This window comes from Cololabis saira, chromosome 21 (genome assembly GCF_033807715.1).
Source record: "Cololabis saira isolate AMF1-May2022 chromosome 21, fColSai1.1, whole genome shotgun sequence".
Lineage (NCBI taxonomy): Eukaryota > Metazoa > Chordata > Actinopteri > Beloniformes > Belonidae > Cololabis > Cololabis saira.
The window spans coordinates 38,664,541-38,687,429 of record NC_084607.1 but is presented as its reverse complement, the minus strand read 5'-3'; the positions used below and the strand labels follow the sequence as shown (position 1 = coordinate 38,687,429).

The 22,889-nt window shown below is 43.5% G+C and overlaps 1 protein-coding gene across 2 annotated transcripts in view; it reads left to right on the top strand.

Moving 5' to 3' along the window:
* The first annotated feature begins 1,787 nt into the window (after positions 1-1,787).
* The window catches only part of rrn3 (RRN3 homolog, RNA polymerase I transcription factor), an 84,326-nt gene continuing 63,224 nt past the window's right edge, over positions 1,788-22,889 (top strand). The window contains exons 1-8 of one of the 2 annotated variants that reach the window (XM_061712524.1): positions 1,788-2,115; positions 2,212-2,268; positions 3,005-3,094; positions 4,204-4,333; positions 5,656-5,715; positions 5,859-5,922; positions 8,919-8,988; positions 9,296-9,394. In XM_061712524.1, the coding sequence (XP_061568508.1) occupies positions 2,002-2,115; positions 2,212-2,268; positions 3,005-3,094; positions 4,204-4,333; positions 5,656-5,715; positions 5,859-5,922; positions 8,919-8,988; positions 9,296-9,394 (684 nt within the window). In that variant the 5' untranslated portion in view covers positions 1,788-2,001. The remainder of the gene's footprint in view (positions 2,116-2,211; positions 2,269-3,004; positions 3,095-4,203; positions 4,334-5,655; positions 5,716-5,858; positions 5,923-8,918; positions 8,989-9,295; positions 9,395-22,889) is intronic. The other variant, XM_061712525.1, reaches the window with a different exon arrangement.

Below are 22,889 nucleotides of genomic sequence, written 5' to 3'. Positions count from 1 at the left end.
CGCAAATGACAAATTCTCCTATTTAGGCATATCTGTGACAAGGAAACACAAAGACCTGCTCCAAGAGAATCTTATCTCATTGTTAAATGAGACCAAACAAACCCTTACACAATGGTCACCTTCATACCTTCTTCTTCTTCATCTTCATACCTATGGCGGGGTAAACGGCCACGTCTGAACAAAACTCACCTTCAAAAAATTAAGTCTGCAGGTGGTCTGGCCCTCCCAAACTTTCGTTATTATTATTGGGCTGCTAACCTGCGCTGCCTTGCATTCTGGTCCTTCTACTGCGACGGCGCTGACCGCCCTGAGTGGGTGGCGATGGAGTTACATCCAACTGATGACCTGTCAATTCCTGCCCTACTCGGCTCCTCACTTCCACTTCCTTCACTTAAATCAATCAAAAACCCAGTGGTTAAACATTCTCTTAGAATTTGGGCCCAATTTAGGAAGTTGTTTGGTTTTCACAGCTTCTCTCTTCTTAGCCCCATTGCATCAAATCACTCTTTCAAACCATCCCTTGAGGACCCCACCTTCCAGGAATGGCACAGGAGGGGTATGATTCGCTTTAGAGATATGTTCATAGACGGCACCGTGGCATCTTTTGAGCAGTTAAGTAGTAAATTCAGCCTTCCAAAATCACATTTCTTTAGGTATCTTCAGGCTAGACATTTTGTTCTTTCCCAGACACCCAGCCCTGGTGCATCGATAGGCTTGACCACAGTTGACAAAGTTCTTGCCACAGACCCATTCAAAAAGGGGCTCATTTCGTCTTTCTATGGCATGTTGCTGGATCTTAAGAGTGCCCCTACAGATAAACTCAAAGCAGCATGGGAGCAGGACTTAGGGCTTCCCTTATCAGAGGATACCTGGGAGTCCATACTCAAACTGGTTAATACAACCTCCCTGTGCGCACGTCACTGCTTAATTCAGTTTAAAGTGGTACACAGGGCTCATATTTCCAAAGCAAAGTTATCCTCCATGTACCCAGATATTAGTCCATACTGTGTAAGATGTAAAGTAGCAGAAGCCTCTCTCATCCACATGTACTGGTCCTGCCCATGTCTAAACAAGTACTGGATGGAAGTATTTCATACTCTCTCTCTGGTGCTTAAAATCAGATTAGAACCAAACCCACTGACTGCCCTGTTTGGGGTCATGGAGGGAGGAAGGAAGTTAACCACTGCACAGGGGCACACTTTGTCTTTTGCCTCCCTTTTGGCTCGTCGGGCAATTCTGTTCAGGTGGAAGGATCCCTTCCCTCCTACTCGTGCACAATGGCTGGAAGACATCATGTCCTGCTTAAAACTGGAGAAAATTAGATACTCGCTTCAGCAATCAAATAAGTTCCAGAAAGTGTGGGGACCTTTTCTAGAAGCATTCCAGACCCTGTGAACTATACTTCATATTTCTTTTATATTCCTAGTGCAGGCTTTTGATGTTAGAGTGACCTCATATTGTGATTAGTAATCTGGCAGTGACAGGGGAGGGATTAGTTTGGTCTGTAGTTTGTTTTTGTTACTATTTTATATTTTTTCATACTGTTTAATTGTTTTTTATATTCTGTACACTGGTGTATGCTATGATTAACATGCCCATGCCTACTCAAAATATTTGTAATTGACATGCAGCATTTCACCTTTTTTACTTTGTGAAAATTTCAATAAAAAGATCTTGAATTAAGAAGTTGAGGTCTGAATCCTGAAGTTATATAATAGATCCATGTCTGAATCTAACAAAGCGGCCCTAATAGTGGCAGATTCGCTCTCGTGGGAAGACTTTCAGTGTGACACCGCGGTCCCACAGCAAACTCCCCCCCGCATACAAACCTCGCGCATGCGCTCCTTGGTCTCTTGAAGCGCCTTCAGTAAACCTGTTTCGTAACTGTGATCCTTTATTGTATCATTATGAAACTAAAACCTTTTTTTGTGTATAGTTTTAGTTTGAGGGTACGGAAGTGAGCACAACGGAAACAAGCATTAGCCAGCTAGTAACAGTAATATGGAGTTAGACGGCCGGGACTTCATGAACAGCCCCCCCGTGAAGACCGTTCGGTTCGGGGGCAGCGTGGCGGACACGCTGCACAAACGAGCACAGGTGATCCGCTCAGTGCCGGTAATCTGAGCACTTCACACATGCTTTTAACATTGAAACTACAAGTGTATTGTCGGAACTAAAAGCTGAATTGTGTCGTGTTTGTGCTGTTTGAAGGGAGACAGTGGGGACTATGAGATGCTGAAGCATCAGCTGGCTGACCCCGAGATAAAGGTAGTGTTTCTGAGCTGCTGCTGCAAACTTCGTTTCTTAGTGATCGGTCTAATCCAGTACTCGAGTTGTAAAAAAAACATCAGGGGGGATGGTGGATTTTATCATATGGGGACAGATAATTTGTGTTGATTACAAATAATATAATATATTACAAATAATGGCAGTGACCAAAACACCTGCAGAAATACTGCAGGAATGACATAGCAGCAGTTAAATGCAGCCTTCTGTAAGCTTTAAATATCCACTGGGCTTACATCAAATACATCAAAACACAACAATAAAAAACAGTTTTCTTAACTTATCAATATGACCTTGTCCTTCACAGGATAAGTAAAATGGATCACTACAAAAACTCAAAATATGAATATTTGTCTTATTTCTAGTTAAAATGTCTCATTTTAGTAAAAAAAAATCTCATTACACTTAAAACAAGACTCATTTCTGGAAAAAACAACAATTTTTACCTGTTTCAAGTAGATTTTCACTTGAAATAAGTAGAAAAATCTGCCAGTGGAACAAGATTTTTTTTCTTGTAATGAGAAGATAAATCTTGTCCCACTAGCAGATTGAAATAGCAGTAAAACCACATTCATTGATGAAACGACATAAGGGATGGAAAGGGGGGATGGCAGTTTTACAGGGGGGATGATTTTGACCATTTTTATTTCAGGGGGGATGCCACCCCGCCTCATCCCCCCTCAACTCCAGTACTGGTCTAATCCCTCTGATCCCTCAGGATGCCCAGATCATCAACTGGCTGCAGGAGCTCCGGAGTTGTGTTACCCAGCTAACCAAGGACCACGAACAGCTCATCTCTACGATCCTGGTGAGAATCACAATCACGTTTATTTGGCCAGGTCGGTCAGACAAGACATGGAATTTGATTCGGTTGTTATCACTCACTCTACAGTAAATAGGTAAATAGGTGTAGACAAATGACAGCTCTTATTAACATATATACAATTTAAAAGTGAAAGGTGCAGCAGAATGAGGCAGACATGATTATTATTGGAAGGTGCATTGTTACAGCATATGATAGTGTTATTATAATTACTGTTAGTATTGTTGTTGTTATTGCACGGTGATTGATTTCTCTGAGACTCTGAGTGATGAGAGTTCATCAGAGCAACAGCTTGGGGGAAGAGGGGAGGAGTTCAAACAGTCTGTGTCCTGGATGTGAGGGGCCTGGTCCTGGGTGTGAAAAGTGATCAGAAAACAAAACAGAATCATCATTTTCTCAAATATAATTAGTCACACATATACACATCTTACATATACATATATACCCATACATTACATACTAAATGCAAACAATATAATTGACTTTGTTGCAACAAATGAGAGCTGGCAAATTGTAGGTACAAGTAGCAGCTTTTTTTTAGTTAGTCTCTAAAAAAGTTGAAATATGCTGAAGTGAATTGATTTGATGCAGAACATGCAAGTGTAAGACTTGATTATTGCGAGAAGACCTTTTTAACCTTTTTTATGGATAGGTGGGACCATGATTATATTTTTGTAAGAGACAAGACAGCGCACCAGTACAGCTGGGTGGGGGTGGAGCTGCTGTTGTTGTTTAATACATCATTTCCAAATGCTGCTTGGAGGTTCTCTTGTTGGTCACATATCTGGAAACGACAGATTAACTGTCCTGTTCATTCAGTAAAGATGTTAAAGCAAAGCTTTGTTACAAAAGATAGTAGGCATGAAATGGGGATGATAAAATTCTTCAAATTTTCTGCTATAGTACTTTAACGTCTAGGACACTTGTGTAGGACTGACGCCACTACTTGGCTAAATTTATAATGTAGCTTGTTGAGTAGTAGTATTTATGTTTTATTAAAGCTAGCAAAATTGTAATGGTCGTGATAGATATTTCCCAAGTTTGTACTGAGATCCTGAAATGCTGATGTTTCCTGTGTTTGTGTTTGTTTCCAGAGGCTTCCATGGGTGGGCCGGGGCCCGGCTGTGGTGGAAGAGTACATGGCCTTCCTCGGCAATCTGGTGTCAGCGCAGACTCTCTACTTGTGTCCCTGCCTCAAAATGGTCATTTCCCACTTCACTCCCAGTATGTTCCCCTGCGGTGGGATTCACTAACCAGATTTCATGCCTGAAAAGTCAAGATTGAAACCCTTTTAATTCATGCATGTAGTAAACGTACTATGGTCTGTGTAATTGCCTGCTTTATCGACAACTGGTGAGGGATTACAAAGCCTGTCAGGCGTATCATTTGTGAAGTGGGGGTGAGAAGGTTGTGTCTTGTTGGTTTCTGCTCTATTAATTCAGATAGATCATTTCCTACATGTTTCTTTTGCTTTGAAGAACCATGATGTAGTGTTGGAACCTCGGTAGAGCTGTCCTTCTCTGTAGGCTTTGTCCTCATTAGTTGCACGTCTGGTATTCTGTTGTTTCTGTATGGATGAAGGATTCTGCGTCATTAATTTCTTTTGGTCGTGGAGTCAGTGATAATTTCCCTTCAGTTCCTTTCCTATGTCTCAGTTAGGCACCAATAAGGCGAGATGTTTGTGCAAAATCCAAGATGTTTAACCGGATGATGAGTTATCTGTTGTCTTCTCATGAAGTCTTTTACTACCGGTAATAGTTTTACCGCTAGTACTGGTTTTACTAGTTGTACCGGTACTAGGTTTACTGGTTCATCAGGAGGGGATTTCAGAATGTGAGGAAAAAAAATACTACATGCTTTGTGTCCCGTATTGTTTATTTAATTATGTTGTTTTCTTCATCACGTCAATGACGGCTCAGTTCTCCCCTTCATTTTGACACTGGTTCGGAGTGAGTTGTTTGACTGTTTTAGTTTTTTTTTTTTGTAGTTGTGTGCAGATTTCGCTGAAGGTCTTTCATTTCATGGTGTAGTATAACCAGGAAAATGTGTTTTATTGGTAGAAGTTAAGACACTGATGTCACTCTGTCGTTGGTAAATCACCAAAATGTGTCAAGTGGGTGAATCTGGAGGTCAAAAACCCAGCCCTTCTCCATGACTACTGACAAAGTGGGAGGGTCCACAGCCTCATATGGCCCTTTTATACTTATAAAGTATAGTACCTACTCAGCTTTTATACTAGTACCTACTCAGCTTTTATACTAGTACCTACTCAGCTTTTATACTAGTACCTACTCAGCTTTTATACTAGTACCTACTCAGCTTTTATACTAGTACCTACTCAGCGCGACTCGTCTCGCCTCCACTCACCTTGCCAAACATTTTTTTTTTTAATGCTTTGACAAGAGGTTATTGAATCAAATCTGATGTTATTATTGGTAATGCATTAAATCCGTTTGTGAATGAGGTATTTTTTGTTTGTATGTCTTTTTAAAAAAAATAATCAGACAGGTTGGGTATTTTAATCTACTTGCTGATGTGTTTTTCAGAAAGAGTAACCATCTGTGAAGCAGGAGTGGATATCTCTGATTCAGATGATGAAGATGAGAGTAAGTGTGTGCGTGTGTTCTAAACAAGTTTTATTATGTGTATTGATGTAACTGATTAGCATTATATAATACCTTACATGGCTCTTATTTTCTTTATAAATGAATTATCTCAGCTTCTTTTTTTCTTTTTTGGATTTCTTAAGATCTCTCAAGAAACTTTGATCAGTGTCACCAAGCTCTGCAACTCATCATCAGATATGTTCCATCGTAAGTATCAGCCACCCCCCACCCACCCACTTCCTACATAATTGATTTTTAAATCAAAGGCCTTTTGTGTTTTTTGAATGTTTTTTCTCACTTCTTAAAGGAGCATGAGGCAGGATTGAGGCAGGATTTATGAAAAAAATTCGTATACGTTTTAAGTTTTCTAGTAACAATGTCAGATGAAGCGTTCCAAACCAAAAAGAATGAGCCCTCTAGTGTATCTCTCTGTTGCCTTGAACAGGCTGTGTGCTGCAATTCCGGGCCCGAATTTCCCGCACTGTCCTGCGGATGTGACGTCAAATGACGCTGCATGCACGTTCTCCCCGTTCTCCCGTGCCGGCTTTGCTGTTGGCTGCAGTACCCCCGATGGCCGTCATGGCGAAGGGTGGCGCTAATGAGTCTCATTTCTTAAAAGGAACCCTGGCTATTAAGACATGTAGGTCTTAAAAGATAAATGTTGGTATCAATTATAACCATTTGATATAAAAAACGTTTTTGATGTCTTCGTTTTTATAAAAATTTTAAAATATAATTTAACTCGTAGGTCGCCATTGTTGTTTACACCGCAATGCATTATGGGTAGTGACGTCAGACGGTGGCACCTGCTAGCCCTCGTACACTGTTTTGACACCCAGAAACAGATGAAAACACAGCTAAACAGGTGACGGCGCAACAGAAACACAGATCAAAACACAGCTAAACATTAAGGTGACGGCGCACCTACAAAAAAGTAAAAAAAAAAAAAAGTACAGCCCCATAAAGCATGAACTATAAAAACACCATAAAACTCAGATAGACTAACCGACCACACGTTTCAACTAGCAGATAGCCGATGCTACAATAAAAACCCCAGCCAGATCTGGCGTCATTAAATTAAATAAAGATGTTCTTGCCTATTTGACGCGAAGTCTGCGCCTCCCGTTTCGTCAAACTCCCGGGCCAGTCCCCTCAGCCTCTGGTCTGTCATCAAACGGTGAACACAGCACCGAGGCCGGTTTTAGGGGGGGGGTGGGTGCGTCCTGCCCACCGGCGTCTCCATCCCGGCGAGAGCGGAGAGCGGGTGGCGGTGCGCTGCAGGCTCTAGAGCCACGGCTACGCCATCTACGCCGTCTACGCTGTACCCTACGCCGTACCCTACGCCGTACCCTAAGCCCTCTACGCCGTAGCCTAATGCACTGGTAAGATGCGCACGACTTTGATCATTTTTGCAGATCTCCCGTGCATCACAGCACACGAGAACTTTGATCCAGTTTGCCTGAACCGAGACGTCTTATGGGCTCCCTCGTCAGCCTCCACGACCGGGACAGTGCTGCTCATCTATGTTTTAGATACCTGTCCCAGTTAAACTAACGCGGCTTATCTTCCCAGAGCCACCAAACTACGTCATCGCCCCCAGAATGCATTGCGCAGGTAAAACATGGCGCCTCCCGCAGGTCAAAATATGTGATAAACATTGTAGATTTTTAAAGCAATTAGATTATTTTATGTGTTTCTAACAACATATTTTAGTATAAGAGAACAATTGTGGCTAATTAGGGACTACAAGTCTTAATAACCAGGGTTCCTTTTAAAAGGAGCCTCATACACCTTTTTTGGAGGTACCCTTTAAACCCATGCCAGGTTGATGGGATCAGCTTAAGACTCGTTGAGTCTATAGCCAGGATTGAACCAGGCTAGATTACCACAATGAACCAAACTGCACTCAGGCAGGTGGTCAGAAACTCTCCACTGACTGATGACTTTGTGGCAGGAGGCACTGAGGTTTCAGTTTCCACAGCAAAGCGCGGAGTAAATGCTGAATGGCTCCATGTCTGAAGTCAGTGGCGTCAATTCAGCCAAAGCTCAGGTATGGCAAGGTTACGAGTCCCAGAACTGAACTACAGTATCAATCAACACGTCCAGCAAATACTCATCACCGAAGTCTATGTAGCTTATCTGTGTGGTCAAGAAAATGTGAACTTTTTCAAATGCAGTCTCACTCACATCCTGCTAACTATTAACACTACACTCTAACAACGTGTTGATCAATTCAGTCAACGCACCTTTACCCAATACGCATCCGTTTTCTGCACCATGGACAGCAAAGCAGCAGAGGTAGAGAGCAGAAAAAGTGTATCTGACAAATGCAATTTAACTAATTCTGTTCACTTCATTCACTATGTCAGTGCAACAATATCACGTGGATCATGGAGCGGCTAACAGCCTCGTTAACAGCCTGACTCCCGCTTTCCCTACCTGTTCCTTCTCCCTCCGCTGCCGGGCAACATTGGACCATCACTTGCCTTCTTTTTTTGAAAAAATAAAAATAAAATAAAATGCAGGGTTTTGCTTCCTTCCTTTGCTTCCTTTTCATTTTTCTAAGTTAGTAACACTGCAAAACGCGCTAAAAAGGAGATTGACCTAGTGACCACTGTCGTCAGGGACGCTGGGACATCACATTTCAAGATATGAGGGGGGTACACGTGTTGGGAAGATAATACCTAGTGAAATCATGAGATCATGTTCTGATTTGCATTTGTAGTTATTTTATATGTATGAAATAATAGAATAATCAATACAAATAGACAGTAATTCCATAAATGTATTTAAAAAAACAAACATTTACATTTTCCCCTGAAGCCGAGGTGTGGCGGCTGCCGTACCTTGCCATACTGCCTGAAGTCCAAGACATACTCCACTACTGACCCAAAAGCATAAAAAGAATCGGCTCTAATTTACTAAAAACTATAAATAAGCCAAAGAGCATTCAATTTACATGGAGTTGAAAATGGAAATGTCAACCACAATGGGGAACCTCCTTTCTTTCGCTGTGTCTCACCAGTTTTGGAAATAGATTGTAAAGCTGCCTTTACAAACGTAAAGGCAGCTTTCTGTTAATTCAACTGCAAAATGCTTTTGGCATTTTAAAATGTTTCCACAGTGTTTACTAATTCACAGGCATGATCTTATTACTTCTTTAAAAAGCATTACATTCATGTTTTTCTCCTTCTTTTCTTTAGGACAAGTCACTTTCTCCTGCCTATTCTGCAAGACAACTTTCCTTTTGTACATAAATCTAACAGAACAATGGTAAGACACAATAGTCTCCCTACAATCATCTGCTTTTAAGATGTAAACTAGGAAACGGATCGGATGTACGCTTCCTTGTGTTGCCAGTTAGAATAGTGTATCCTAAACAATGCAGTTTTGTGTTAAAATCACTGTTTGTGCTGTTCACTTCTTTATTGACCTCAGTATCCAACAGTAAGAGTAAAAAGATTCATGGAGTTCTCTTTCATAGCATCATAGACGTCAGCGGCCCAGCCGTCTCTGGTTATTTGATGCTACTCAGAGAGCCAGGCTTATATGCATAACCCTAAGTTTTAATGCTTTACAGGAGTGTTACGTACACAATCTCCTCAGGCTGACGGTGTATGTACCATCCATTCGCCGAGATGTGCTGGATTTAACAATTGGAAAAGTGCTCAAACTGGATGTAAGTCGTTCAACTTCACAGATATAATTAGATATCTCTTATTTGTGTTTAGTAGAAAGGACAATACAACCCTGAATGCTGTTTCTCATAACTAATTTGGCTTTTTAAATTTATTTTATTGTTTAACAAATTAATTTAACTTTAAGTGTTTGTGCTTATAAATCCCAGCCAAAACAGCAGGTACAAATCCTGTTTGTAGCAGTATTCATAAATATTGATTAACAACAAACACCTACATGGTTTGACACTTGTCCTTCTGTACACTTTCTTCTTTTTTTTAAACAAATGTCTGCATAGATGTTGATGGTTAGTACCACTATTTGGTGCCAATTTTGTCAGTAGGCAAAGTAGGCATTTTAATCTTGCAGCAGGCGTTGGTTTTTGTCAGGTGTCCTTTACCAGCCCCCTTTGACAGTCTGAACTAACATATATTATTACCACTGAATTCCTGATTCTGTCAGAAAGAACCAAAAGTCTGTCTTTGGGTGATGACTGTAGTGTTTGTTTGATGTGTTGTGTATGACCGTGTGTAGAATTGTGGTGTAATAAAAGGACAAAGGTCTGGATGCCTGTGTCCAAGTCGGGGGACACAGGCATCAGAACACCAGAACATGAATATCTGGGCATGCATACACATACTTGTTTCTTTAGTAACCTACCAACTATTCATCATAAAAATAGTTAGTTAGTTAGTTAATATTTATCTATTCATCATAAAAATAAACAATAGTTACAAACATACATGTATGAGCACACATCCAAATCAAGTATAAACATGCTATCATACTCTGATATACTTATACATACACATATATACATGGAGAGGTACACCTGCCTGTAAATGCATACTTATAATGATAATAATGATAAAAGCGTGGATTCATTTCTCCAGGTCAGGTTTCGATAAGATTAGCTTCACCTTTGCTATTTGGCAAAGATGATAAAAACCTTGTTGAACACTGCTGATCTGTTTCTCAAATTTAAAATCAGATTCATTCTTAACCCCCACATTGGTGACACAGTCCCTGAGATAAAATGACAGAACAAAGATCTACGTTGGGGGAGGGACAGCAACTCGGTCAAAACAACATCACTTCTGGCTTGTCCTCATTTAGATTAAGGAAATTGAGTGAAAGCCCGGCTTTAGTGTCTTTAAGGATGCCTTCACACCTGTGGCCTGTTTGTTTTGTTCCGATTCAGGGGCTGAATCGATACAGTTGTTCCGTTTCTCATCTGTGGCGTTTGTGTTCACAAGGCAAACGTCTGTACCATTTCAAAGCTGTTAACAAATGCCATGCGCAAACCAGCTGCTCTCTGATTGGTCAAATGAACGTGGAAGGAGTTTCCTCTTCCGCACCCCGGGATAAACAACACGCCCCTTTCAGCGCAGACCGCAGCCGTCGGCTTTAGGTTGATTTATGGTTCCGTGTTACACCAACGCAGATCCTACTGCGTAGGGTACGGCGTCGATTTAACGCGGAACCATAAATAAGGCTTTACCCATTAATTTATGCGCGACCGCTCGGTGCAGAGCGGAGCTCAGCGGCGGGCCAGAGGCCGCCTGCCGCAGGGTTTGCGCTGCACAAACCCTGCCCGAATTGAACATTGTTTAATTTCACCGTGCCGCGCTGGGACGACATCTCGGCACGTCCAATAGGAGAGAAGGGGGTGGAGGCTGCACCGACTCTTCTCCTTGCGCCGCGGTCACACATACACAATTAATGGAGTTGTATCGGTTGCTGTGTGGATCATGTTCTCACTACAAAGGGTTAGGGCCTCGAATGGAATCAGGCCGAGACCACCTCTCCTAGGAGATCTCTGCTCGCTTATTTTGTACCGTTTCAGAGCGCGATTGCTTTGTTCACATATACCAAACGTTCCGATCTTTAGGGGGAAACGTTCCCTGTTCCGGAACAACTGCTTGAAATGGGACAGGTGTGAAAGCACCCTAAGGGAGTGTGCAAGTAGCTGGAGTGTGTTGTTTTGTGCTGAGGGAAGATAAACCTGGCAACCATCAGCATACAAATGAAATGAAATACCATATTTCTTAAAAACGGGGCCGGGGGGAAGCGGGTAAAGAGCAAAATAAATAGTGCCAAGATTGACCCCTGGGGGACCCCATGTGGAAGAGGAGCTTCCACATGGAGGACATAAAGTTGTCAAGTTTTACACAGAAACTCCTGTTAGTTTGGTAGGACCGGAACCAAGTGGGGGCGACACCCCTGATGCACACAGTGCTAGAGACGAGAAATGAAAATGCTCTGATCAACACAGTCAAATGCAGCAGAGACATGTAAGAGCACTAAAACAACAAACTTTCTAGAGTCTGTTCACAAAAATATGTAATTTAAAAACCCTCAAAAGTGCACTTTCTGTACTGTGGAGGGCTTTGGACCCAGACTGGAGCGGCTCAGTGATACCATCGCCCTCTAGGATGGTAATAGCTGGTTGTAAACAACATTCTCTCATATTTTAGAAAGAAATGGAAGATTAGAGATATGCCTGAAAGTGGAACAGAGAGAGGGACATGTAATACCTATTTTAAACAGGCCTTGAATGTCTTAAAAACAAGCTTTTGATTGTTTTTGCTAAATAAATTAGAAATTCAACCTCTGAGCCATTTCTTTATCTTCCCATTCTCTAACCTCATTATCTATGCGGGATTATGAGTGGGTGGGAAGGCTATGATAATGAGGCTCTGTGCTGATTGGCTGCCTGAATGACGCGATACACCGCTATAATAGCATGGTCACAGGAAGGCTGAGAGACACAGGCTCCAGTTGACACAATTTTGAGGAGGAAAGTGAAGGAAACGTTGACAGATTTCAGTAGAGGCGTCAAAACCAGCAGACTTGGGAGCATCAAGGACAGTGTTTACCGGGGTTGTTACAGTTAAAAGCTATTATGTCTGAGAGATATTTATTCTTCTCTTCTTTTACAGTCCTCTGATAGCACAGCAGGCTGTCTTTGAGAGTACCAAAAGAAGCGTGTAGCCTGTCCTTTTTCCACCTCTGCTCTGCTGCAGTCACGCGTGGCAGCATGATTGGCATCTTTCAGCCAGGGCTGGGCTGGAGGTTTGGTGGGCTCTACAGACTAGCGATCGTGTCCAATGTTTGCTTGTTTAAACATTGACGAACTGGTTTCCAGCTTCCACTCTATTTGTTTACAGAGACTTTAGAGCAGGGGTATTCATCTAGATTAGGCAGGGGGCCACATCTGCAAAAGGAATGTATAGAGAGGGCCACACTGCATGCGCGCACAAAGCACGCAGGCGGAAAATTGTGTTTTGCACTCAAAGATGAAGAAGGGTTGCCCTCTATCTCCCTCATTATTTGGAATATTTATCGAACCTTTAGCAGCAGCTATTAGACAAAATCAAAATATTAAAGGTATACAATGCAAAATAGTAGAGCACAAAATAAGTCTTTATGCGGATGACGTACTCCTCTTCCTCCAGAACTCACGATCTTCACTATCACAGACAATCGCACTTATAGAGGGATTTTCATCTCTGTCTGATTATTCTATTAATTGGTCTAAATCCACTGTTTTGTGTGTTAACTGCAATTTTAGGAATATAACCAATACTCAATTACAATCAGGGAACATTAGATATTTAGGCATAAACATCTCCCCTAGGCTGTCAGAGTTAATAAAATTAAATTATGTTCAGCTTATAAAGAAAATAGAAGATGATCTTTCCAGATGGAGCTCTCTCCCCATTTCACTCATGGGTAGAATAGCCACCATTAAAATGATGGTTTTACCAAAAGTAAATTATTTTTTCTCAATGATACCATGCAACCCCCCCCCTTTCCTGGTTTAAATCGTTGGACTCATGTGTTTCAAAATTTCTGTGGAAAAATAAAACTCCACGTATTAGTTTAAAGACATTGCAAAAATCTAAAGAATATGGAGGTTTAGAGCTACCTAATTTTCAGTATTACTTCCTTGCCAATAAATTACAGTATATTTTAAAATGGTCAAAAGATCATCCTTTAGATAGTCAATGGCTGGACTCGGAGCAAGTGTTTTGCAACGAACTAGAAATCTCAGAGTTACCATTTATTAGTCAAAGTATCAAACGTCATCAATGTTTCAAAAGCATTAATATTAGCACAACTTTATCAGCTTGGTGGGAATTTCTTAAAGTAGCTAAAATTTCACCTTTTCCATGTGATCGTACTCCCATATGGAACAACCCAGACATCGTGAAAAATGATAAAAAGATGGTTAATTTCGTTCAATGGAGAGATCAAGGAATACGGTACTTACAGCACGTAATTGTAGGAGGACAGTTTGTACCTTTCAATACACTTCGGGCCAAATCCACAAAAGGACTGCGCGGCTTTTGCGGCCGCTAAACCGGTGCAAATGAGACAAAAAGAGAGCGTCTAATTCACAAAGCACCCGCAAAGGGCGAATTGCTCCACAAACTGCGCTGCCAAGCAAATAGTGGCAGTCTGCGCCGGTGCCATTTGCATGCATGCAAATTAGGTAATATTCATACATTCGGCGCAAAATTGCCCCCTTTCTATGCAAATAAGCCTCATTGCAAAAAGCGCCTAATTCAAAAAGGCCAGCGCTATTTGCCACACGCAAAAATAGTGGAGCAAATACCGTGTTTCAGAAGCGTGTATTAAACTGCGCGCAAACTCCTCACTCCCCATCTGTCTCTCTCTCTCTTCAATATCATTCAAGCCTGTGTGATACTGAATGGTATTAAAGGTGAAATCTACAGTCAGACATGACTGTACACACTCAGGTCAAGTGGGGTTGTGGACTTATCTCGGATTTAAAAATAAAAATAACAGGACGGAGCTCAGGATTCATCCATACAGTAGGGGCTGCTTTATTACAAACAATTCCACCATATAAACATAATCTAGAATGTGTGTGTTTAACAGCTGACCTGTAGGTGTGTGTAGCAAAACACAGAACATGAATTACCGTCAGATCCTTATCTGGGGCCTCATCTATAAACAGGGTGCTTGCGCAAGTCTTGAAAGTTGAATTTTGAAACACTGTTTTCCAGACCTAGAAAAGTCTTGAATTTTGTGTGAAAGTCTTAATAAAGTATGGGGAAAAAATGTATGGTAGAATTTTACAGTATGCTCAGAGGCATTGTGAAATGAGAAATAGAAAGGTAGGCTATACAACTTATAGTTTATATATAAACTATAAACTATAAAAATAGTTTTCATCAGTCAAAACATAATTTACTGTGAATAATGTATTCGTTCATTGAATACTAGCCTATAAAAAATTCTAACAAACATTTCTAATAAACACAATTGGTACAATCTCAACCAATGAAGTAGGCAGTAGGCACACAAGTATACAAGTACGTAAAGTTAAGGTCTTGGGAAAAAAATATCAGTTTTAAAAAAGTCTGGGAAAAGTCTGGAATTTTAATTTGGAAAAAGAGCAAGCACCCTGTATAAAGCTTGCTTGCGCACAAAAAGGGCCTGAAAGATGCGGCGACGCGCACTGTACGGTGCGCGTCACCGCGTAACCTTAGCCGTATGTCGATTTAACGCGGAACCATAAATCAGCCTTGAACAGCACGGAGGGAGGAGGGGGAGCGGGGCTCCCGTCCCCTCTACGCACAGTTCCTTGAGGATTTACAGGCTGAGTCTACCGTTAGTTCTTAAACTGTAAAAAAAAAAACGGGGGGAGAGAGACAAAAGCATGAGTTTGAAAAGTGGGGGGGGACATGCCCCCCCTGTTCCCAGTAGCAATTGCACCCTTGCGCCTCACAGCGTTTTATTTTCACTCGCTTTATTTTTTATTTCTGCAGTTTTCATTATGGACCAATGTGTGTGCTGAAATATGGAGAACACTGGAAACGGCTCCACTCACTTACTCAGACAAGTGCAAATTGCACACAGCCGCAAAACCTTATGGGCGTGTTTGCTCCGGTATATCATTAGAGCAAAATCTTTTGTGAATAGGACCTTAAAGCAGGGCAAATTGCGGGCGCTAATGCAGCACAATTCACAGCGCTATTTGTGGGCGCAATCTGTTCTTTGTGGATTTACCTATTATAGTTCAATACCGAGTTAGCAGGAATACATTTTTAGAGTATCAACAACTTATGGCCATAATAAATAAAACATACAAAATTAGTCAATTAAACTTACATCTTCCCGCTAAGATAATAGATTTATTGAATCTAAGCACTTTAAAGTTGTTATCAAAACTCTACAGGTTAGTATCTAAACTGGACGATTCAGTCTCTCTTCCGATTTCCAAGTGGGAGGCGGACCTCTCTCTTAATACTGACCAGTTTTCTTGGTCACAAATATGCTTAAATACGTTTACTATGACTAAAAACCCAAACTTACAACTTATACAGTACAAAGTTCTTCATAGAATACATTATACTGGACAAAGGATGTTCCAGATGGGCTTTGTCACCTCTAATATCTGTTCACAGTGCACAGAGAACACTCCTGATAATTATATGCATGCTTTATGGTTCTGCACACCGGTACAGAGGTTCTGGAAGGAGATTTGTGAGGATTTATCCACATGGATCAACTACAGAATCCCAGTGTGCCCCACGGTATGTATATTAGGTCACCTGGGAGACATTGAAATAGAACCTAATTGGACACACCGGGTCCTCACTGCCTTATGTATCGCAAAGAAAACCTAGTAAATTGGAAACAAAAATCCAGTTTATGTATCAATCATTTTAGGAATCTTTTATCAGATCATATTAGTAGTGAGATAATGTCTGCCTCCACTGAACAACATTCGGCTGAATTGCACTCTCTGTGGTCCCCGATTATTGGCTTCGTTACCTAGTGGGGGCGGGGGGGTGGTGATCTCATAGCCCTTGGGGTTGGGGGTCGGCTTGGGGGGTCTGGGGCGCGGGCCTCTGGTGGCCCCTGGGGGGCGGTGGGGGGGGCCGTGTGGCCCTGTCCCTGGCCGGTGGGGGCCTTGGGGGCCTGTGGGGGGGGTTGCCTCATGGCGGTGGGGGGGGTGGCTGGGGGGGGCTCGGGCGGGGGGCTGTGGCTTGGGCATCTCCGGGTCTCCCGGGGGGGGGCTGGGTCCGGGGATCGGGCCTCCCCTGACCGGGGGGTGCACGGGCGGGCGCGGCGGCGGGGTGGCACCATTCCCAGGTGTCTATGTCTTATGTTGTCAGTATGAATGGGAGGATGTTGGACCGTTTCCCCCTCCGTCTGGGGGCTCCGGCGGCGCCGGGGGCGCCCGTGGAGGTACGGTGGGGCCCTGGCCCGGCTCGGAGGGCCGGCCCCCGTCTACTGGATGGCCGATGGGGGGGCGCGGTTGTCTTATCAGGGCCGGCTTTGCTGGTCCTGCCTCCTGGCTTTGGCCTCCGCTCCCCCTCCTTCCCCCCCTACACGATTCATACGCACATAGGCGAAGGGCGGGGAGTCTGGGTCGTGGGGGGCATTGTCCCGCGTGGCCCGGCACTCCCTGCCTCACGGTTTTAACAGCAAAATAGACACTGCACATTCAATTCAATTCAATTTTATTTATATAGCGTCTAATACAACAGAGTTGTCTCTAGACACTTTCCAGAGACCCATACCCAGAACATGACCCCCGAGCAGTTATTACATAAACAATGGCAGGTAAAAACTCCCCTAGTGGGAGAAAAACCTTAAGCCAAACAGTGGCAAGGAAAAACTCCCCTTTAGGAGGGAAGAAACCTTGAGCAGGACCAGGCTCATAAGGGGGGACCCTCCTGCCGAGGGCCAGACTGGTGGTTCAGGGACGGCAACAGCACAGCAGGCAACAGGCATTCAACACTTAATAAATACATTTGACAAGGACACGTAGTTCGGGAGGGGGGGGGTCGGTGTCAAATCGATACTTGGCCCTCCCCCTCCCTGTTTTTATGGCATTAATCACATGCACTCAACACCAGGGGCGGGAGGGGATCCCACATCACCCGCGTTCCCTCACCGGCCTGGGATAGGTGGGTCGGGATACCCGGGCCTGGCGGGGCTCGCCGTGCAGCCTGGGGTGCCTTCTGGCGGTGCTGGACCCCCCCGGGGAGGGGGAAACGGTGCGTGATTGTGTGTCTGTGTCGGTGAGAATGCGGTGTGGAAGGGTCCTGCCATGGAGGATTTGGGCCTCCATTGGCAGGACATCAAAACTTAATAATTTATCAATATTATATTATACAAAGATGGTTATTATTATTATTATTATTATTATTATTATTATGGATAGTATATCATATTATTATTAGTATAGATATCGGATAGTTGAATGGATGAATTAATGGGATGCCTGGGTCTGGGGCCCTCCGTTGTCGGGCCTGCACTGGTGTCGCCTTGTTGGGGGGTTCCCTCTCTCCAGGCCCGTCTCCGGTCCCCCCCGCTGCCTCTGCGGCGGGGCGCCCCTCTGGTCTTGGAGGGCCACTTTTGTGGGGGGCGGGTGCGCCTGCCCGCGTCGGCGGCCGGGGCGGCTCTGTCTCTCCGGGCAGGCTGGCCCCCTGCCGGGTGGGGGTCATTGGCCTGAAGGGTGAGGGCCTCCTGGCCGCGTGTCCGGCCCGGACCGGGTGGCCGGGGATTGCCTGGGTCGCGGTCCGCCGCCGCGGGATCCCTGGCTGCTTCTTCCCGCGCCGTGGGGGCCCTGCCCGCGGGCCCACTCGGCCGCCGCCGGGGGGGCGGGGGGGCCTCGCAGGCGGTGGGTTGCCTCCCTCCTGCTTCTCCCCTCTGTGGGGTTGCCGGTGGCCTGGGTTCCGGGCTCTTCCGTGTCGGCCTCTGGTCTCGCGGGTGGCGGGGTTGCTCCCCCCCCTCCCCCACTATAGATACACTTCAGGTAGAGCTTTGTTTGGTTTATTACACACACACACACACACACACACACACACACACACACACACACACACACACATATAGCCACTTAGTCACATTAGGGCTGGGCGATATGACCAAAATCTCATATCCCGATATAGCTCATTTTATATCCCGATAACGATATACATCACGATATGGCACATTTTTGTAAATTTAATTAATGAATAGTTTATATAAAATTGCAATGTGGAAATGCAGTTTGAAATGATATACTCAACAAATAAAAGGTAGTAGTTACTAAGTATTTGTTTTATTTAGAACCTTTTTCAAACAGTAACACATATCGGTATTGGCCTATTGGGTATAAAAAATAACAAATTGAACACTTCTGAGTTTTAAAGAGCATAGTGTGCAGGCCAGGGCCAAATACCAAATGTAAACTTCCAAGTTTAAAGTGCAGCAACAAAATCAGGCTCACAATATAATTATACAAAATCTAACAAGTGATAAAAGAAAATCACTCCTTCAAGTTTGAAAGGTAGCAGCAAACACAAATAATACAGGCCTACTGGCCTAGCCCCTAAAATAAATGTTGGTTACAAAATACCAAATGTAAACTTCCAAGTTTAAAGTGCAGCAACAAAATCAGGCTCACAATATAATTATACAAAATCTAACAAGTGATAAAAGAAAATCACTCCTTCAAGTTTGAAAGGTAGCAGCAAACACAAATAATACAGGACTACTGGCCTAGCCCCTAAAATAAATGTTGGTTACAAAATACCAAATGTAAACACAAAACCCTTCCAAGTTAAAGTATAGCTGCAAACGGATCACAGTATATTATACATATATATATAATATGAGGTATAATATATAAAAGGTAAACAAAACTATTTCAAGTAGCATGGATGTGAAATGAATTATTAACATTTGCCAAATCTCAGGCTTCTACAGGTTGAGTGCTAGGAATACAAGCTGGTCAACTCTTGCTGGTTTCAGTGCTGACCTCTGGCATGACACAATGTTCCCACTTGCACTGAAAGCCCGCTCTGATGGGGAACTTGTGGCAGGGATGCACAGATATTTCCTCGCTAGCTTGGCCACATGGGGAAAATGTCCCTCATTCTTCTTCCACCATTCCAGTGGATCTGTGTCTGGACCAGCGTCCAGTAGGAGATAGAGGTTGAGCTCATTTTCAATGGATTCTCTGCTTGAATGAGGGGCCGCTTGGCTTGGCTTTGCTGCTGTTTTAAAGTAGCTGCTCAAACTCTTCTTTTTCTTCTTAGCAGGAACCTCCTCTGGCTCATCCTGATCTCTGGCAGTTGCAGCTGATGGAAGGGGGGCTGCCTCCTGCTCTGCTTGTTCGGCCACCAGCTTCTGCAGCTCTGCAGCCGCTCTTGTCTTGATGTAGTCCACCCTCTCTTGTTTGATGTATGTGGTTTTGAACCGAGGGTCGACAAGAGAAGCCATGTCAAGCAGCTCCTGGGTTTTCTCGTCATCATACTTCTCATTTAGGTATTTTAGTATGCCCTCTTTGATGGTCGTGGTGAGCTCAGTGTCGCCATCCTGATGCTTGAGTATCTGGTTGTTGAACAGATGGAGGACGGGTTTCAAGTAGGAAACACTTGGGTAGAGCTCCCCAGACAAGGCATCTGTAAACTCCTTGAGAGGACTCAGTGCCTTGTTCATGGACTCCAGACCGTCCATGTCCTGCCAGGTTAGGACCAGGTGACGTGTTTTTTTGTCGGCACGGAGGACCTGTGAGAGAGCTTTCTCCTGCTCGATCACCCTTTCAACCATCGCTTGCATAGAGCCCCACCTTGTAGGGGTTTCTGTGATAAGCTGATGACTGGGCAAGGGTGGATTTTGCTCTGCTTGAGCTTTGGCAAGCTCCCGTCTTCTTTTCCATGAATTGGAGAAGGCAGCCACAATCTTCTTGCAGACGCCGACTGCTCGTTCCACCTGGTGTACTTTCACACCCCTCCCTGTGGAAATAAAGTAAATGTAACAACGTTCTGTACTTTTTAATATATTATACTGTGTACAGGACAAGTAAAATGTATTAATTACGTTATGAATTTTATTTATTCATATATATATATATATATATATATATATATATATATATATATATATATATATATATATATATATATATATATATATATATATATATATTTTGTATAAAGGTCCACACTAGGGGTCTTTACAAAATGATGGATTGGATGGAGAAGTATTCTGTATTTTTAGCTTTTAACTGGCTTTTAAATGCTCAGAAATTCTATTGCAGGATAATTTTGCCATTATGGCTGTTACTATAACTAAAATGGTTCCATCCATACATTAATGCTGTATTGGAGCACATTTTCTTTTAGTTAAAACTGTAGCGGGAACAGATGTTTAGAGAAACCTATGTACCGGGTGAAGGCTGATTTATGGTTCCGCGTCACAACAACGCAGACCCTACGCTGTGGGCTACGGCGTAAGCTCTGCGTCGATTTAAGGCGGAACCATAATTCAGGCTTTAGGGGAAGATATCGGAGAACAACCAGAAGAATATAGAGTGGATTAAAAATAAAAGTTAAGCACTGAGCTACACGTGTCTCCCGTCTGGGCCAATGCAGACTCATTGCCTGAGCATGATATTACTAAAACCAAACATATCTGCCGTCTCTTTCTTCTTTACGTGCGCGACGGCAGTGCGTTGTGTCGCAGTAAATGTCATCCGGGCGTAATACCAGCTGGTGAAATTAAACGAAAAAAATAAATAAATAAATTAAACAATTCCTCGAGGCACAAAAAAATCCTGGCAAATTTACTGGTCGCACCTGTGCGAGTGGACATTAAATTCAGTCGCACATACTCAAATTTTGGTCGCAAAATGCGAGCATTTGGTCGCAGTCTGGAGCCCTTTAAACAAAAATGTATATATGCATTTTTAGATCGATTTAGAGTTACTCACCAATGGCTAGATGAAGACGGTGGCCAAAGCACTGCAGGCGTGTCGTTTCATTCATCAGCTCAAGGGCAAGGATGTTGTTGCTGGCGTTGTCTGTGGTGACACATACGAGGCGATCCTGATTCAGTCCCCACGACTCAAGAGCTTCACTGAGACCTCTGGCTATCTCTTGTCCAGTGTGGTCTTCTGGAAAATAACTTGTCTGTAAACACCGACTGCGGAGGTTCCAAGCTTGGTCGATGAAATGTATTGTCAGGCTCATATATGGATGTGTCGTTCGGCTCGACCACATATCTGTTGTTGCAGCGTAGAACATCCCCTTGTGTATCTCCTCCTCCACTTTGGCGCGGCACTCATTATATAAAGCAGGTAACACGACCTTATTCAGGTGTTTTCGGCTGGGCATTTCGTATCTAGGATCGAGTGTTCGCACCAACTCACAACACCCCCGTTTCTCGACCGTGTAGATTGGAGCCATATCTTTACAGATGTGCTTGGCAACGGCAGTAGTTATCTCCTTCCATCTGCGGGAGGTATGACTATATGGCGTGCCGCGGGTAAAAGCCTGTTGCAACGTCTGCGTCTGGAGTTTATTCTTTTCAACATCAACGTTACTCGACCCTGCTTTTGCTGCTTTTTCTCGTTGACTCTCTCTGTATTCTTTGTCATGATTCTTTCTCAGGTGATAAAATAAATTAGTCGTGTTGGAGTCTGTTGTTGGTACCGTGCAGCGGCATACTTTACAAACTACTGTGGTCTGGTCCGTGTCGGTCTTTTTAAAACCAAACCACATCCATGCGACAGAAGTTCCTCCTCTTTTATGTACAAGCTCCTCGGTTTGTGTTGGCTGTTCAACTTGTTGTTTGTCTTGTTGAGAATTAGTACTACTGTTACCCTGGTCTGCTACGTCTTCCTCCATGCTTGTTTTTTTTTTTTTTTAACAGCGTACCTGGGCATGCCGTTTGGCGCGTCAGTGACGTAAATACTGCCGTAAAGCGTGTTTTGCGACATAGACGATAGAGCTTCATGTTAAAGGATATACATTTTCTATCGTCCAGACGATATATATCGTCATATCGCCCAGCCCTAAGTCACATGCATATACACAAACATACACAGCCACACAGGCATATACATACGCACACACACACGCGCACACACACACGCATGATCATATAAATACACACACACACACACACACACATAGACATACACACTGGCTCGTTCACCTGCATGCTGGCTCTCTAGTTTTTGGGGTTATGTAGCGGTAGCGGTAGCTTAGCTCAGACTGCGATCAGATCTCAAGATTTAGGTCGATTGCTGTTGTTGTTTTGGTTGGCTCCGTGCCGGTTTCGTGTTTTGTTTGTGGTTTTTGTTGCAGATTTCCAGTGCTTGACGTGTGTTTCCGTGTGTTCCTGCTTCCTGGATTGGCAGTGGATGTCTTAAGCCGACTCCAAAATGTTTTGGCCATTGGTCTCGGCTGATTTCATGTTGTTTTTTCAGATTCACAGCAAAACGACGTCCAGTGGTGGAAGAGATGTAAATGTTGTAACGTTGGGGCTCTGGAGTGAATAGCAATTCAGCTTTCCCGGCTCTGAGCGAATGCTTTCGTCAAGGCTGGTGCTTGATACATTTGGGACTAGCTCCAGATGATCACTGAACCTGCTCTGGTGGAAAAGGCGTGTTATGGTACTTTTGAACATTGGTGCCGTCATCACAGAAATGTGCACACACATGGACAGATTTGTTGATA